The 17,923-nt window shown below is 41.4% G+C and overlaps 2 protein-coding genes across 2 annotated transcripts; one reads left to right on the top strand and one right to left on the bottom strand.

The window, feature by feature from the left end:
- Positions 1-33: 33 nt before the first annotated feature.
- On the bottom strand, positions 34-15,153 carry mycbpap (mycbp associated protein). Its single transcript, XM_022208526.2, has 18 exons — positions 14,974-15,153; positions 12,692-12,835; positions 12,440-12,546; positions 12,150-12,327; positions 11,901-12,016; positions 11,663-11,813; positions 11,184-11,296; positions 8,226-8,347; positions 7,139-7,232; positions 6,234-6,426; positions 5,934-6,121; positions 5,667-5,813; positions 4,573-4,671; positions 3,811-3,953; positions 3,596-3,723; positions 3,368-3,507; positions 1,923-2,087; positions 34-156 (listed from the first exon to the last, which is right to left on the bottom strand). The coding sequence occupies exons 1-18, from the start codon at positions 15,023-15,025 to the stop codon at positions 73-75; spliced, it is 2,364 nt and encodes a 787-aa protein (XP_022064218.2). The 5' UTR covers positions 15,026-15,153; the 3' UTR covers positions 34-72.
- Positions 15,154-16,005: 852 nt separating this feature from the next.
- On the top strand, positions 16,006-17,684 carry rasd2b (RASD family member 2b). The gene is made up of 2 exons (XM_022207492.2): positions 16,006-16,802; positions 16,987-17,684. Exons 1-2 carry the CDS (start codon positions 16,187-16,189, stop codon positions 17,529-17,531), a joined length of 1,161 nt encoding a protein of 386 aa, XP_022063184.1. The 5' UTR covers positions 16,006-16,186; the 3' UTR covers positions 17,532-17,684.
- Positions 17,685-17,923: the final 239 nt, after the last annotated feature.

Raw genomic sequence — 17,923 nt, forward strand, 5'->3', positions numbered from 1 at the left:
AAAAAAAAGTTTGACAACAAAACAAGGCATGAATCCAATCTGATAAGTTTTATTACAGTATATGTGCCTGACTCATTCGTGTCGTTCATCTCCCACACTGAGCTCATCCATCAGGTCACACAGGTTGTCCACTAGATCCTCCATCAGAGCATAAACCTGCCAAACAGATCAAGAAAGACACTGAGCAGAAGTACACATCCAGCATGGAAGAGGTGTTTTCTGACCTAAACAAAAAGTAAAACATCTTATTTGAATTGTTGTGATTGGAAAAAGGTTAAAATCAGCCAAGTTTTTGAGCTGCTCAACTGCAAGCAATCTACATTCCAGTCAGATGTGGCTTAAAGGACAATAATCAGACAGCATGACCAGTGCACAAACTCTGATCAGTGACTATCAAAGTGGACCTTAAAATGCAACTTTATTCAAATAAAACAGATGCCACAAATGACAAGACAGAGATGTGACCAGACTGATGTCATGCTGGATGCTGGCATGTCAGATAGGGCTGTAGTTTGACACTTGAATGTCCACAACTCCACCTTTTGTCATCTAAGAAATCATTTCAGACAGCATGATACGATGTCGACAGTGTGATCTTGTCCCCTAAAATGTCTGTCAACTTCATCGAGTCCTTCAGGAAGAGCAGGACCACATTTCACAAGCACCACAGATAACCTTATGAACTTGCTGATGTGTGATTTTCAATCTGGGTATTATCAGTTTAAACATAATATGTACTTGGTTGTTTCATGTTTAGGGCTGCATAGTGGTTAGCACTTTCGCCTTGCAGCAAGAAGATCCCCGGTTCAAATCCCGGGCTGGGCCTGGGATCTTTCTGCATGGAGTTTGCATGTTCTCCCTGTGCATGCATGGGTTTTCTCCGGGCACTCCGGCTTCCTCCCACAGTCCAAAAATATGCTGAGGTTAATTGGTTACTCTAAATTTTCCGTAGGTGTGAATGTGAGTGTGATTGTCTGTCTGTATATGTAGCCCTGTGACAGACTGGCGACCTGTCCAGGGTGTCCCCTGCCTTCGCCCGAATCAGCTGGGATAGGCTCCAGCGACCCTAGTGAGGATAAAGCGGTATATAGAGGATGGATGATGTTTCAGGTTTTATCAACCAATAAGTCAGATTTTATTTACATAGCAGTGCTTTCTGGCAATAAAAAAAAGCAATAAAACAGTACAAACAACCATCCAACAGTCCACATCCACAGTCAAGTCATGATCAATAAATGACTCTAAAACACAGTGATTGAGAAACTGAAGACACGCTATCCTATACAAAACATGCAATGAGGAAATTCTAGATGAGATGTAATAAAATGAAATAAGATGAAATAAAATAGAGATTGAGACAGAAATAGAAGCAAAATGATAAAACAGAATTAAAACTGATAAAAAACAAAGTCATAAACTGTACATTAAATAGACCAGAAAATGCTTCAAAGTAAATCAACAGAGAACTAAATAAATGGAATTGATCCTCAGAAGAGTAATTAATAAATATAAGAAATTAATCAAAATCCTGAAAAAAATGTAGGTCTTGCATTTGCTTTTAAAAATATCAACACTCAACACTTTATACAATATTATATATATATATATATATATATATATATATTTTTTTTTTGTCTAGTATATACATCAAGATTTAAATGAACACGGTGATTCAAAATTGCACCTTGATCGGCGCTATTGTTAAAGTATCAGAAGTTGTACTACCTTGTTGTCTGTCAAAAAATTTAAAATTTAAAAAATCTAAAATTTAAAGTCTCTACAATGACCTGAGATGACCCCAATAGCACCATCAGGGTCATGTTATCAAACCTTGAAAAGCTCCTCCAGGGTCACAGTTATATGACAAGTCAACTGAATTTCACATCAATGCCTTGCATTTTAAAAATAACAAAACAACTTGCCTTTCTGTGCAGAAGTCTTGTGTAAATGAGCGTCACCTCTGGATCTTCACTTTGGATATCAGGTGGTTGTTCAATGATTCTCTGTGAGTGCGTGTCAGTCAGCGAGGCAGACTTCTTCCCTAGCTTTTCCCGAGAGGCCTTCCCTACTTCATCCCGTCTTTTTCCCTTTTTTTTGCACACATAACAGAAAGACACAGTTATTGCGAGATACATAAATATGATTTACTGAGCATGCAGGACGACAGCACAGTGCTGCATTGTAATTTCACGGTATGCAATACACATTGGATGTCCTGTCCTGGCTGAGTTAACATATAGCCGTGTGTGCATCTGCCACAGATGGCTTGGACCGGTCCAGGTGCTATTAATTCACACTTTGGACACACAGTCGGAGAGCAGGTGCACATTTTCACACAGTGTTCTGTTACCATGGTACCCTGTGAGTAATAGGCTGTACCTTACCTATGACTCAACCATCACACAGGGGAGAAAATCACTCAACAAAATATGGAGTCATGCACACAAAACTGGGCCTCTGGTCTAATTCTAAGTGCATGTGATGGTGGATAACAGAGAGGAGGAATATTAGAGATGCAACAGGTCTGAGGCCACATTCACACACAGAACACCACAGCAGCTCATCAGCTTTCAGTCAATCCCTTAAATTCAGATCTGTGAATAGGACTGGGTACAATGAGAATGGCTGCATGGTGGATGGGAACAGGAAAACAATCACACGCATTAAAATAATTGGGTACAGAGTGGCATTTTTTTGCTCATTATCGCACCCAACCAGTCACTTTTCACCAAAAAATGAACAGCGACTACTGTCATTGTCCTGCTTAGCTACAATAATAATCTCCCTGGAGGACAAAAAACTAAATATAGACCATTAGCTTTCCGCATTTATTGAGAAAACCCAACGTAAAAAGGCTGTTTTAATACTATGGACGATTAATGCATCATGTAGACAAACAGATCCCACAAACACAAATGGTTAAAAAGTTAGCCAAAGTAAGACTCACAATGAAGCAAAAACACGCTGTGATATGTATAAGACCATTTTTTGGGAAACTGGCATTTAGGAAATAATATTCCAGGTGTTTGCAGGCAATACGTGGCCAAGTTGTGTGAAGGCAGTCCGTAGTAACAAGACAGGAGCCTGTTGAATGGCACGTAAATGAATAATGAACTGACAGCTTGTTGGAAGAGGTGAAGGTGACTCATGTTTGGACCAGTTGAACGGCAGCTGAAGTGATGTGTCACGTCTTACCAAACATGATAGTTTATTCATGTTCATGAATAAAATATCCTTGACTGCCTCCCTGTAACAAAACATTTGTTTAATTCTTCATCTCAGTGCTGATGAAGGTAAGTCAGCCACACTCACATGCATTTTCTTCCTCACTTTTCCTCTCTCCCACTCAAACACATTTTCTTCTCACCTCGGCTGATTTATCAGTTAGTGCTGGTGACTTGGACTCTCTTTTGTTGTCATCTTTAGGTGTGGATCTCGCCCTGTTCTTCTCCACTTTGGCTACGACTCCTCCCTTTTCCTCATTTTTGGTTTCGCTATCAGTCAAATCTGTGGATACAAAGGAGTAATAAGTAGCACAAGTTCAATACTGTCACAAAACTACAGGTAAGTCTGAGCCAAACTGTATAAGTCTCACCAGCATCAGATACTATGGATTTATCCTCTTTTACATTGCACATTTCTCTCTCTGGGAGGCCCAGCAGGCTTCTGAGCCAGTGGGCCTCAGCAGTCATCTCATCCAGGAGTTTCACCCACAGCTGCTGCCTGCAGAGGGCGCCACACACCGCCATAAGATAGGAGTGAGCCGGTGTAGAACATACTGTGATTGAGTGACTCGTGTTCATGCCTCACCCTATAGTGGCAGCTGTTAGATGGTTATGTTTCAGATCAGTAGGTTCAGAAAGCTGCAGAAACACAGAGTTGAGCTGAGCCAGCTTCTCTTCTTTGGTGAGAGAGTCTTGAGTTGGCTCTTCATCAGGCAGCGACAACAGAACCTTAAGTACAGGGAATAAAGGAGTGCACAAATATATTACATACGTCGTCACTTTATAAAGTTGTACATACATGAAATATTTGTTACACATGTGCATCTTATTCAATCCAATACAACAGCTCTCCTAAATTCCACCCCTCTCATGTGTGTTACTGAAAAAATATCATACTTTTGGGTCATTCCATTTCAAACTGTCAAATTTTTAGAACAGCTTTTGCATGACCATCTCTGAAAGAAAAAAAAAGCCAGGAAAGTTCTTTATATGAGTCTAAAAATTTCACAGCTGGTATTTTAAAGATCCAAACACTGATCAAAAAGTTTCAAGCAATTCAGAGATGGTCGAGCAGTCCCTTATGATCTGAGATGGAATGACTCTTTTAAATGTAATACACAAAATTACCTTGACAATACTTTTAAAAAGAATTATCAACTTTTAGACAACAAAGATTGAAAGTGCAGTAGTGAAAAGGAATTCATAATTCACAGGTGCACTGAAAGAAAGAGTATGCATATGTAAGCTTTTTGAGAGTATAACTTTGACTAACCTTGCTAAATTTTCCGTTATATGTAGTTTGCTTGCAAAGACCAAGTGCTATAAAACTGCTAAATAATCCCTCTACCTGTCGGAGCGTATCAACAGAGAAGTCCCAGGTGTGTCCTTGATTTACTTCTTGCCACAGACTCTTCAGTTCCTCCACTGGCTGATCAAGATACTGCAACTGCAACCATGGATAGGGTTTGCCAGTACACAGGAGTAGCAGTTTATGTGAGGTGTATGACCATGTGAACACAAGACGCATGAGCAGAAATTACCATCATCATACTATACCTACTATGACATCATTACTACTTTCATTGGATAATAATCGTCATTGACAGTTATCTTCAGTTCATGTATGTCATCATTTTTATTCATTTGTAAGGAGAAGTGAAGAGAGTGCCCCTCTTTGTGATAGTAAAATGTGAGCTTGTGGGAGGCCTAGAAAGCTGTAATCATGCTAATATCTTCTAACGACAACTGTGAAATTAGAAGGAAAAGTGCTGCATTTATTCAAATTACAGCTTAGATGACCCCTCGTAACAGGTAATTATAGTCTCCCACATTTATTCAGGTAACTCAGGATTTATTTTTCTAGACAGCCTCCCAATAACCCAGTTAACCCAATTAAAGCCATATTCCTCTTGCACTGCCATCCTCTTCTATATCTTTACTGTATAATGCCCCTGGTTGTAGATAATAACAGTGATGTCTTACTAGTTTATTTGTTACATTGGATTGTGATTGCAATACTACAATAGTGGAGTGTTAAATGCATTGGGACTAATATAAAATCCGAGGCTTGGAGATGAAAGCCAGAAGAGGCTGATCACACTTTTGCTTACAGCCAGCAAAATGTCAAGAAGAAAAACACGATGAATGGGTCCATTAACGGGCCATCTCTTTCTCTGTAGCAGGAGGTGTGACTAAGATTCAGACTGGAATAAACAGTAACACTCTCGATGAAAAAAAAGAAGTATGAGAAATCAGTGCTGCATGAAACTGGGCTACTCAGTGATGCAGGAAGAGTGATGCGTTTCAAACAAGACATGAAAAAGACTTCAGAGGACCTGCTTGGCCCCTAAGAAGGACTTGAACAACAGCTTAAACTTATCACCAAGAAAAGTTAAAGTAAGATTCTTTGAGAAAATTTTGCTGCCATCAGTTGGTAGTTACCTGGGGGTTTTTGCTCTGAAACTGTTGCTCTTTAGTGATGTAGAGCTCTGGGGGGGAGCTGGGTCTTTCTGGGGTGTGCAACGCCTGCAGCATCTCGTACACAATCGATCGACATATTTTTACCGACACTATCTTTTCCAGCTTTGTCTGCTCACAGGCACAGAGAGGAGAAAAGAAAAAAAAATGGATTCCCGTTAATGAAAATGTTCGCAGTCCATTGGTGTTTCTGTCTCACTTTCAGACGCACAGTTTAAGTGTTCAAACTACCGATATGTAAAGCCTCTGGTCTGCAGTTTTGTCTTGGTACAGAGAAACCCCCCTCAGCGTGACCTGCATGGAGGCTCCTTGCAGCAGCACAGGATGGGTGTTGAGCTGCCAAAGTTCAGTGCTGATGCCCGGCTCATCGGACTTAAATACAAACTCAACCTGCTGGGTTTCACTGGGACGGATCACACCTAGATGCGAGAGGAAGCGGTGGAATGATATGACGTGGTGACACATGGCCAAACAGTGTGTGACGTACAAATGTACAGCAGCAGATGCTTGATTGCGTTTGTGTGTGTGTACCAGAGGAGGAACTGAAGTAGAAGTGCGGCTTGTTTGTTTGCGGACGTGGGTGAGGGAAGCTGTGTGGCACACGAAGCTGCTTCCAGCTGTAGAAGATGGCTGTGCGGCCCTCATTTTGCAGCTCCAGGCTGGATGAGGCGATTTCTCCAGTCAGGGCCTCAAACAGTATTGTGGCACTGATTCCTATTTCTCCCTGATACAGGAGGGTTGGAGAATGACAAGCAGTAGTCAAGCGCAGCACATAAAAAAATAAGATATGGTGCCTGTCCAGAAGATACGCTCACAAATCAGGTCAAATATCACCTTTAAAACACAGATTCTATGTCTTCGTTTGGCTACATACACACCATGAATCCTCATATAAAAGTTCAAAGTATTTTGAAGCCGCAAATAGAATACACAACAACAACAAAAGCTGAGTTAAAAAAACAGACATGAATTACAATATAACCTTAGAATAATGTTCATTTGCACAGCAGTATTTCCATCAGTACACCAGTAGAGTAATGTTATCACCATTTTGTGGCTTTCAGCTTCACAAAAACTGCTTTCCTAATTTCAACGCAGTATTTTTTTTTTTAGATACTCCTGATCAATGCTCTTAATGATTTTCTTCATTAAAAGACAACCTGTATGAAGAAGGTTACTTTAAATGCCAATATTCTGGAGGAAATCTTGAGTTTCATGGTAACACTGCTATAGGAAAAACGGCAAACTGAAAATGAAGGACAATACTCTAATGTGCTACTGATTGTGATTCAGAGGTGCTGAATTTATCAAGATACAGGATGAAGAGTTAAGTTTGACTAACCTGGAGAGCAGGAGAAATGAGAAATGCTCATCCCAAAAAAAAGCATTTATACTTGCTGACCAACCCAGTGTAAAGGTGTGAAGCTTCTCTGTACCTGGTTCTTGGTTGAGTTTCCAGTCCAGCTAGCAAGCTGACCACAGAACCTCAAGGAGGGAATGAGAACATCATCATACCGTGCCAGTGGATCACTGTGGAGGACAATGACACCGAAATATCACTCAGACCACATCTCCACTAAGCCACAACATTTCTAAAACATTATTTTGTTATAAAACAGATCATTTCCACTCAAGCAGTTTTTTTTTGCTTCAAACTAGATCTTTGTTTTATCAGCTGACAAAAGACAAAACTACATCACAGCCAACACTTGGAACCCAAATCATTATTTTATGGTTGCTATGTGGTCAGCAAGAATCCAGATTGAGAACTGCTGTTCCACATGGTCTGCTGTGTTCATATTTTAAATAAGTTATCACAGAAATGGTTAAAGTTATTTTCTTTTCTTGAGAAATGTGGCTTCACCTCCACACTGTCTTGATCTATGATGTAAAGCATATCTTACTAGTTGTAAAATATATTTTTTACAACACACAAATTTAAACACAAATCTTTTTTTTTTCCCCCTCTTGAGATCAGTTTAGCCTGGGCTGAAAGGGTGTGGACACACTACGATCATTCACCTGCAACTTACCAGCTAAGAGAGTCTTGCACAAGGATTCTGACATTCTCAATTTTGCAAAGATTGCTAACAAAAAGGACAGAGGCCACTTGCGGAGAACGGGTACATGATGTGAGTTCATGTTGCTCCAACATATTGTGGAAGACTGAGATTCTGATTAATCTATTCATTTATTCTTTTCTGTAACAATGTGGAAATTGCTAAATATCCAGGAAGTTAACAAGAATCTTTGAACCAACAGTGGAGTCCATGATTGGCTTATAATAGTTCCCTTGCATCTTAAAATACATATTTGACAGTGACTGAGGATGACCTTAACCAACTATCTGACTCAATTAGGAATTTGAATGCACCATTGAATTTATGAACAGAAAGCGCTTCTTGATGCTTTTGAAATAGGGACAGCATTATCAGCTAGATTTTGAAATTCAGTTTAGAAAAAGTTGGAGCTCTGTAAGTTTATGGCGAATATTTGATGAATCAGTAAATCACAAGTTCTTACATGTCCTTCTTCATCACTTTGTGCTCCCTCTCTTTGTCTTCCTTCTCCAGCAAGGGACTACGACACACTGTGACAACACTGGACGGTTTACCAGAGCCAATCACCTCCAGTCCACTGATGTCCTGTAATCAGTAACAAAGAACGGTGGCTTTGAATGATTAGCTGAGCCTAATATGTCCATTTAACATTTTGGGTCTTGTTACTGAAAGTAACATCAATGGATGAGAATGTCCCGTCAGCCAGAGAGGACAAGATTAGGTGGTAATAAAACCTTCAGCATGAGAGTAGGAGGAGGAACACGCTGTCCAGTTATCAATGGCAAAATGAAAGTTTATCAAGATGTACAAATGCTGCCCTTCAGCCTGTTCCAGCTCAACTGTTGGAGCCAACATTTACAGTAAAACTGTTCTGTAACTTTATTCCTCGCCACTCCACATGCGATAGGCAGAGCGAAAAAATGCAAAACCTATTTACTGTTCTCTTCCTCCTGTTATTTAAATTTCCACATTTTTAAAATTCCGACTAAAGGTTTCTTTCAGTTTCTTCTTTTTCTGTTCCAACCTACTCTGCTCTTTTCTGTTTCTTTTTCCGCCTAACAGTCCCTCACTGTCCTCAACATCTCTCACTCTCTTTGCACGTATGTCACGAAGCCATGGACAATTCAGCCGCTGACAGGACGATCTGTCTCTGTCTCCATTTATCAGGACGTACTTCAGACCCAGAATCGCCTCAGCATCACATTAGCCAGCAGCACAGCAGAACACACACCATGACCATTTTCTCTAATTTCGCCATCGCACGAATGCGCGTGTGTGACGGACAGAACACGAAAGGAAAACAAGGGTGGAAGATACCAGCTGAGGCCACAAAAAAACAAGATGTAACTGGCATAGACTCTCTCATAATCAGCACCTGTTGCTTTGGGTGTTAATAAGATTAAATGATGGGAACTGGCTGTGAAAGAAGCACATTTGTGTCTAAGTGTTTACCCCACAACCTGCTGCCCCCGCTGATGGAGTCATTGTAATGCAGACCGAGCAGTAACGACGGTTCTGTTTCTTTTCTCGGGCTCTGTTACCCCACATATGTCTGCAGTGTTTCTCTATGGCTGGACACGCTCCAGATTTCATAACTGTACCCTTTCCTGTATTTGCATGCATGTTAGAGGCTGTTAGTGTTTATAGGACAGCTGCACCGCTTAATTAATCTCATTAGACATGTGTGTACAGAATGTACACTTTACAGGCAATAACACATCATGTGTTATCACATTTGGCATAACAGTACGTGAACAGTTTTGTGTGCGTGTGTGTGTGTGTGTGTGTGTGTGTGTGTGTGTGTGTGTGTGTGTGTGTGTTTACGCTCGTGAGCCTGCAAGCAAATGTGTCCTCGTGTGGATGTGCGTGCACATGTGCCTTGCCCATGTACTGTGCTGTGCTCTCTTCACAGAAAACCCAGAACAGTGTGCCCAAGGCTGGATGATCACGAGCTGTTTTGGAAGATACAGACTGATTATGAACAGCCTGCAGGTCCAGCATCATGACAGAGTGTCCTGGGAGTGAGAGCGGCTTCAGTGGGCCGAGTGCTCCAACAGTGAAGCTGTTTCTGTTAAAACAATATGCACACACGTAGTAGATCTGTGTTGTACATATGACACAAGTAGCAAGTATCATGTACACTGTGTGAAGGGAATGCAGTGACTTGGATTGCGGTTTTGTATTTTTCTGAATAATCCAAGAGTTTTTGTTAGTAATGGAAGTTGCAGCATTAGAAATGAAACACAAGGTCAGTGAAGCAGGTAAAGGAGCACTGTGGAGGATTTAGGGTAATCAGTTAGCACAAATGGAATATGGTATTGCATTATCACCTGTAATTTTTGTGGAGTCATTAGATAGGAATGAGCCCCTTCATATCTACAGAGGGAGCGGGTTGTCTTCCATAGAGCCCGCAATGTTGCGTTGTCATGTTTGTACAGCCGCCTTGAATGAACAAATCAAACAATAGCTCCAGTGAGGTCCTTTTGTGTTTTTCCGTTACCCTGACAGCCACCATAGGTTCTGCTACACACTTGTTTGGGGGGGGGGGGGGGGGGGGGGGGGGGGTTAGTTGGTTGCAGTCTACAAGCTCATGAGTAGATGGCACTAAAAGTTACACAGTGATCATTTAAGCTTCTTAAAATCCCTCTGTAGCCGAATTACACAACTGGAGTCAGAAGCAGAACTACCTCTTGGAATTGGAACCGAAATCTGAAGACATATACGATCAGCCACAACCTGAAAACCAGTGCGATGTTCTGCTGAAAAACCGTGATTCCTGGAATTCATATGAATGTTACTTTGACATGTGCCATGAACCTTAACATTGTTTGTTCCGCTGCCAGGCACAAAAGGACCGCTCCAGAGGTCCCGTATCCATGAGCTGTTTTGGCAACATGAGGCGAACCTACACCATGCTAGGTAGGTGGTTTTAATGTCACGCCGATGTATGTCTGAGATGCATATTAAATATTAGATTATATTTACATTCTGAGGATAATATTGATGCCCACTGCCAACAAAATACTGATAAGTCTGCTCAAAAACTATTGTATGTCTAATCATATGTCTGATTATGTGTCAATAGTGGCCCAGTTGGATTTGATAATTACCCCAAATAAGGTAGCCTAGTGTTGCATCAGACAATGATACGAAAACAATGAACATTTCTTACTTTGGCATGTTCAAACTTATACTACGTCCTACATAGACAAGTTTGACTTGACAAAGGAGGCTGTAAAAGCTTCAAGTTTTTGTCAGAAAGCTTAGTCATAAAAATGTGTTGTCTATTGTATAATACATGACACATCCAAGCAATAAATGTAGGTGTTACCTAAAAATAAAGTCATAGGTACTGGACTTTTGAGGCGATACTGATGTCGATATTTGGAGGTGTCAAAAAAATAAACAAAAAGAGTGTTACCGGCTTTCTGATGTTCGGTAAAACCCCTCCAAGTTCCTGCAACTGGTGTTGCAGGTATGCACTCCGGTCCCAGGTCTGAGAAGCTGGACGCAGAGTCTCAGGACAAACTATTCCTAAAAGAAGAAAATTTTTCAAAAGGAAGAATATAGTTAGTCTTAGAGAGAGACTGAATGTGTGTATGCATATGAATGTGCATTTAGGGCTACCATTTCTCCCCTTTAAGCTATATTTAGAGCAGTCCTGTAGAAAGAGTGCCACTGCGCCTTCTGCTATTTAATTTTGATAGAGCTAGTCACATCCAGTTTATATTTCATTATCTGTTTTTACAATTCATGTTATTTCAAGAGTTTGTTACTTCATGGAGCGATTTTTTGTAACATGACATTTCAGGTGAATACACAATCCAAAGGGTCGGGGTCAAGAACAAGGGGAAAAAGGGGAATAATTGGGACACCATATGTCTAGGTGTCTGAGTGAACCTGATTCCTGGCGTATGCTGTTCGGTAGTCCTACATGTGTGACAGGTTCCCATCTGCCCTGTTCGGACTGAGTCAGAGTGGCTGTGATGCCACTCATCTCATCTCCATAACGACGTGGGATGCTCCAAAACTCACTGCCCACACGATAACCCTACAGACACACATGAGTGAAGAGCCTTCAGGAAAATTATAAGAAATATGAGATACCCTGACAAATAAAGACCAGAGAAAGTCATACATATCCAGAGTGGATGAGCGGCAGGACATGGTTTAGAAATTCTCTCTGCTCCTGAGTTTCTCTGAAACGGTCGGCTTGGTTCATCAGTAAGTGTTCGACTGGCCTGTCGAGCAAGTCTTGGCAAAAAATAGACAGAGATAAGACAATAATGTAGACATAGAAAATCATTCTCATTATTTGAAGAAAACTGCAGTTGTGTATAGATAAATACTAATGATGCTAATTTCTGGTGCAGGCAGCTGTGCTCACCAGATAAGACATCCTGCTGTCGTCTGCGAAGTCTCATATGTGTATCCCAGCGCTGCAGGGCATTGCTCTGGATGTTTCTGTCACCTGAAGGGATTCTCTTTTCCACAGCCTCTGAGTGACGCTTCTCAGTGGCCCTAGATGGGGGATCTCTGAAAGAGCTGGGTATTCGCTTCAGCAACTGGTTGAGGAAGAGAGTATTAAAAAAAACAGAAGGTTACCAATGCAGCAAAGCATTTCTGCTGCATTTGTTAACTTATGGATTGCATTTGAGGAATATGGAATGAATTTACGTCTGTCTCCCCTTTGGCCTCCAGATAACTTCTGAAATCCCCCAAGCTACCCAGGATACTGTGTGGAAGAACCATCCCTTGGTCATCGAACCAAAGCCACTTTGGTCCTGAGAGGAGAAATATGGAGACAGAAAGACTTTAAACCACAGGGAAGCATATTATGAAAAGAACAATATCTCTTTTAGGCAGTAGAATCACACTTTCAGTTGGATTCTGTTTGTTTGGTTGTGTGGGCAAACTGATATAACCAACCTGTGTAGTCCAGAAGCTGAGAGTCAGAGTCCAGATTCAGTGGATGAGTCATGGTCGCTTGCACAGCTTTTCTAACTTCATCAGATGGTGCACACATGCCATGAGCTCTGGTGTTTGATGCTATGGTGTCTTTGGTATATAGAGCTGTAGTCATAATACACTTCGTTAAACACTGAATTGTTCTAAAAATGCAAGTGCCACACAAGCAAGTTGTATTTTATTTTGGGAACCACAGTGTTTTTCTGACAAATAGTGTATATGGATTAGGTGAGCGTGCTTTCTCGAAGGCCTGTGGGTGAATTGCTCAAGCTTGGAAAATTTTTAAGAATGTCATTCTAAGGGGCGCCACTGAAGTAGAAGAGAGAAAGCGGATGCTGCAAAAGAGTAACCGCTTTCTTTCTCTCTTTGTGCACACACTGGATATGAGTCATGATGGATTGCTTTTGTTGGAGGTGCAATGATTTGAATGTTTTTAAAGTGAAAGAGAGGCTGTACTACATTTCGCACAATGTGCATCAGTGCTCACACATGCAAAGAGAAACAAAGAGACTACCCTTGAACAGTATGGTTATGCAATTCTGTTAATTTCTCTTTATCCAACTGTGCCTGATTATAGTTTCCATGGCCACAACAGCAATAATTAGTCCTTGGCTTTTATAAGGATTTTTCATCTCTTCCTGTATGTTTCCCATCAAGGATTCAGTCCAGTTTGTTATAAAGTGCTCTGCTTTACTTGAGGCAAGACTTTTCCTTTGAGCATAGAAACCGCTGCAGCACTTCATTATATGTTTGCAAATTGATCTCTCAAAAAACCCATTGATAGTGACCTATTTTCTAGCTCTGATGTTCTGTGTTTTTCTTCCCATTTAAGGCATCATATTCCAGCCCGATCTCACGAGGATTCGTGAAACTGTTACGTAAATTTTTGTTTCGGTTTCGTGCGCACCAACACGATTTTGTCATGTTTTTCGTGCCGCTCACCACGAAATGCGCACCAATGTATTTTAAACGGCGGACTTTTCGTGCCACCCAGAACGTATTTCAAACGAATGTGTGTATTATATTTTTAATGTAAAACTATGGCGAATCCAACGCTATATTTTGCATGACATCGTCCCTAACCATAACCCTAACCATAACCTAACCATAACCCGGTGGTACACTTACCAATTTGCATAGGAATTTAAAGAATGTCCGGCGGCCGGCGGCCGCAAACGCGATCACACAAGCAGTATACGCCGATGGACAGCTTAGATCGTCATGAATCCGCTGGTATAAACCACTTTCAGCTGTGATTACCACAGCGGGTTTCGTTGTGAGCAACACGAAAAACATTTCGTGGTGAGCGGCACGAAAAACATGACGAAATCGTGTTGGTGCGCACGAAAAAGAAACAAAAAATTTACGTAACAGTTTCACGAATCCCCGTGAGACCGTGTTGCAGCACGAATCCCCGTGAGACCGTGTTGCATATTCACACAGACACATTGCTTCCCACTCAGAGTCAAGCAACTCTAGACTTACACTGACAGTAAAACACTTCTAAAGCACCTGGATTTTAGTTGAGTATTTCCATTTTCTCCAAATTCACTACATCTCAACTGTAAATCTTGTCATTTCTGCTCCACTACATTTAAAAGACAACTCAGTTGCAAGATACATATGGATAAAGATTACGACTAAATATACAGACACAATAAATAAAGAAATTTTGGAAGTAAATCAGGCTCCTCAGATTTAGAATTTTAAAAATTGTTGAATTTCTAATTTTGATCTGATTTTTTTTTTTGCCTGAATTTAGCTAATCAAAATACTGAAACACACTGAGATGCATTTTAATAGGTTACATCTGATAAGACTTTACTGTTCCCCTGTCATAATTTATCACCTATCCAGGAGTATATGAAGAAATTCTGTAGCTTACATTCAGGCACCAGTAATCACAACGTTTAAATGTATAATATTGTATATTACTACTTCTACCCCTGCTTCTCAGCTATAATTTGATGCTAACTAATATTTTTGTGGTTTTATTGTGCTTTAAGGACTAAACTACGGTAATACAGGACTTTTGCCGCACAGTATTTCTATGCTGTGCACTGGTAGGTCGTTTTATTTTTAACCAAAGTAACAAGTCTGAGTACCTCTTTTCCCATATGAGATAAAGTTTCTTACAGCTACAGGCAGAGGCAAACTATCCATTGTCATTAGCAGCAGTCAAAACAGTTGAAGCTACACAGAGGAAACGAGAGGAAACAGGGACACAGAGGGCTGTCGCTGACCTGAGGCACCTCGAAGTCTTAATTCATTCTTCGGTGTTTCATCCCGACTCATTTGTTCTGACCAGACTGCCGTCAGTTCAGTAGTTTAATCGCTGATGTAGCGTTAGCACCGTTAATCGAGCTAAGCTAACGTGGCTAACCTATGTTTTCCCCTCTAATCGTAACCATGGCAACGAACAACTCGGCTGAGGAGGAAGAAGAGGCTTCTTTCTTTGTTTGTTTCTTTCTTTCTTTCTTGTAGAACAAAAGCACTATGTTCAAATTGAGAATTTAGACTTTTATAAATGTGTGGAATTATGAAGAGAATGTTTTCCTGAAAGGGAAACTATTTTTAAATATGAAATAATTTATTTTCTTTTTGTACAATGTAGTGTTCGAATGTGGAGCCACTGTATCTGACTAAATGACTGCTTAACTCTTTCTTTCAATTATCAGTCAGTCACACTTCATTTGCATGACACGTTTTATCCAAACCCAGTAGCTTGTTATACCAGAACGTGATGCTACACTAATAAACAAACAAGGACTGCGGAACTGAGAAAACACTGCCATGACCAAATAAATTCATCAATGCAATGAGGAAACACTAGAGGCAGGATAAGTCAAATATCAGAATAACAAAATAAGAATTGAATGTAATAAAGTGAAGTGTCTGTGCAGATTCTCAGTCATTCAGGTCGTGGTAATCTGGAAGACCAACTGTTTTTTTATTTATTTATTGAAACTCCAAGAAAAACGAAGGTCGATAAAACTCAGACGTACAAATAAACAGAAATAAATTGAAATGACAACCTAATAATAATCGTGATAACAAATTAAATATATAAAATCAATAAAAAGACAGACTAACAATCCAGGTTTCAAGCTTACTTTTAAAAATATCAGCATAACCCACAGATTAAAAGTAAAAATAGCCTAATAATAATATCATCAAGGGACTGAAGTAAAATCACACAGCAAGTAAAACACTCTGCTCAGCTGTCCTGCATTATGTTTCCTCAGCACAGTGTTCTCCTGAAGGACAACAAGCTCCTCTTTCAATCAGCATGACGCGGACAAACCACGGGGTTGAGGATAGTGCAGGCTATATAAAGTCAGCTGACATCAGCCAGCTCGCCAAACACCAGCTCGAACAGGCCTATAAAACGTCAGATAGCTGATTGTGCCCACTTCCCATTTTCGTGGAATCGCAAGCCTGAACCATCTCTAAAGGATGGAAATGGATAGCCTCTCCACCGGCGCACCGACCACCTCCATCCCTGTTACGCACCAGCACAAACGTTCCATGGATGGTGCCCAGTTTATGGATGCGCAGTGCGCCGGGTCCTCCAAAGTCTTGCTGGCATACAAGAACGCCTCGCAGCACCTGAATTCTTCGGGGATTAAAGCGGGCTTGGGGATACTTAAAGTGGCCACGTCTCAATGGAAACAGGACAAGAAGACGCGCTCTGGAGCGGCTGTGAGGCAGCAGGGTAGCGCCAACAGCAGCCATCCCTGCAAGAGGTCCCCACTGGATCAGCTGGCAGCTCTGGTTCTCCACGGTCAAACCCGGCACCAACAGATTGGCCAAGGGCACCGACCAGACCCCCTTCACTCCACTAAACCGCAGAACTGTAAACGCATCGTGGTTCTTGGTGCGCCACGGGTTGGAAAGACCTCTATCCTCAGAAGATACCTTCGGGACGGGTTTGTGGAGGACTACAACCCCACGTCCGAGGATTTCCTCAGAAAACTCTTTCGTATCCGCGGAGAGACCTACCAAATTGACATCCTGGATGCGTCCAGGGAGAGGGACTTCCCAGCCAAGCGGCGGCTGTCCATCCTGACTGGTGAGTGTTGCCTTAATTATACCCTCGGTCCTGCAAAAACTTAGAAGTGTTTGCCAGATGTTTATTTGTTCATGATAAATAATCGCTTTTGGGGGTGTTAAGTGCATGAGTAATTTTTTAAACTCTCTCTTAAGTGCACGAAATAAAACTCAGAGAAAAAAATGTTTGCTTTTTTTCCCTGCAGGCGACATTTTCCTTCTAGTATTCAGTCTAGATGATCGGAGCTCCTTTGATGAGGTGTGCGCCCTGCGGACGGAGATTCTCGCTGCTAAATCCAAACTCACCAGATCCTCTGTGCCAGAGCACTGCGCACAGCCGAGGGTTCCCCTGGTGGTCTGCGCAAACAAGGTGGACCTGCTGGAATCTGAGCGAGCGATATCTAAGGCAGAGGTGCTCCAAGCCCTCGGTGATGACTGTGCCTATTTTGAAACGTCTGCAAAGGACAGCACCAACCTCGAAAAAGTCTTCGAGACTTTGGCAAAGCGAGGCGGGCTCCCCACTGAAACTGGCCCGTCGCAGCACCGCAAAGTTTCGCTCCGGTCGTACCAGGCGATGCGTCCGGGACGCGTGGCCGGGAGGAGCGGTCAGGTACCGGGGAGAGATGATCCCTGCGGCACGCTGTACCCACTGGCCCGTAGGCCGAGTTTTAGCACGGATCTCCGTCACGTTATTGGGCCACATACGGCAAGAAAACCCGGCAAAGGACTGGAGAAATGTCATATTCAGTGAGACACAAACAGACTTTTGACAGAAAGCGTCACAGAGCGAATAAAACAATGCATAAAGCACTGATATTAATAACAAAGATGTAATGTAATAGGTTGTTTAATTACATGATTACTTGAGAATATGTTTTTGAAATAAATTTTTTGAATAAAACAATTAGTCTCATTAATATCTATCTATCTATCTATGTGTGTGTGTGTGTGTGTGTGTGTGTGTGTCTGAGTGTGTGTTTTCCACCCATTCAAACAACTGTGAAGGAGATAGTGGGAGGATGTTGAGTCAGGAACTTGGTTGTTTGATTTCTGTATGACTATTGCATAACAAATATTCAGAAATCTGTTAGATGGCAACTCCTTTTCCCTCGCCCACTCTTGTTTTCTCTTCCTGCGCGCATA

The sequence above is a fragment of the Acanthochromis polyacanthus genome, chromosome 3 (assembly GCF_021347895.1).
Source record: "Acanthochromis polyacanthus isolate Apoly-LR-REF ecotype Palm Island chromosome 3, KAUST_Apoly_ChrSc, whole genome shotgun sequence".
In the NCBI taxonomy this organism is placed as follows: Eukaryota; Metazoa; Chordata; class Actinopteri; family Pomacentridae; genus Acanthochromis; species Acanthochromis polyacanthus.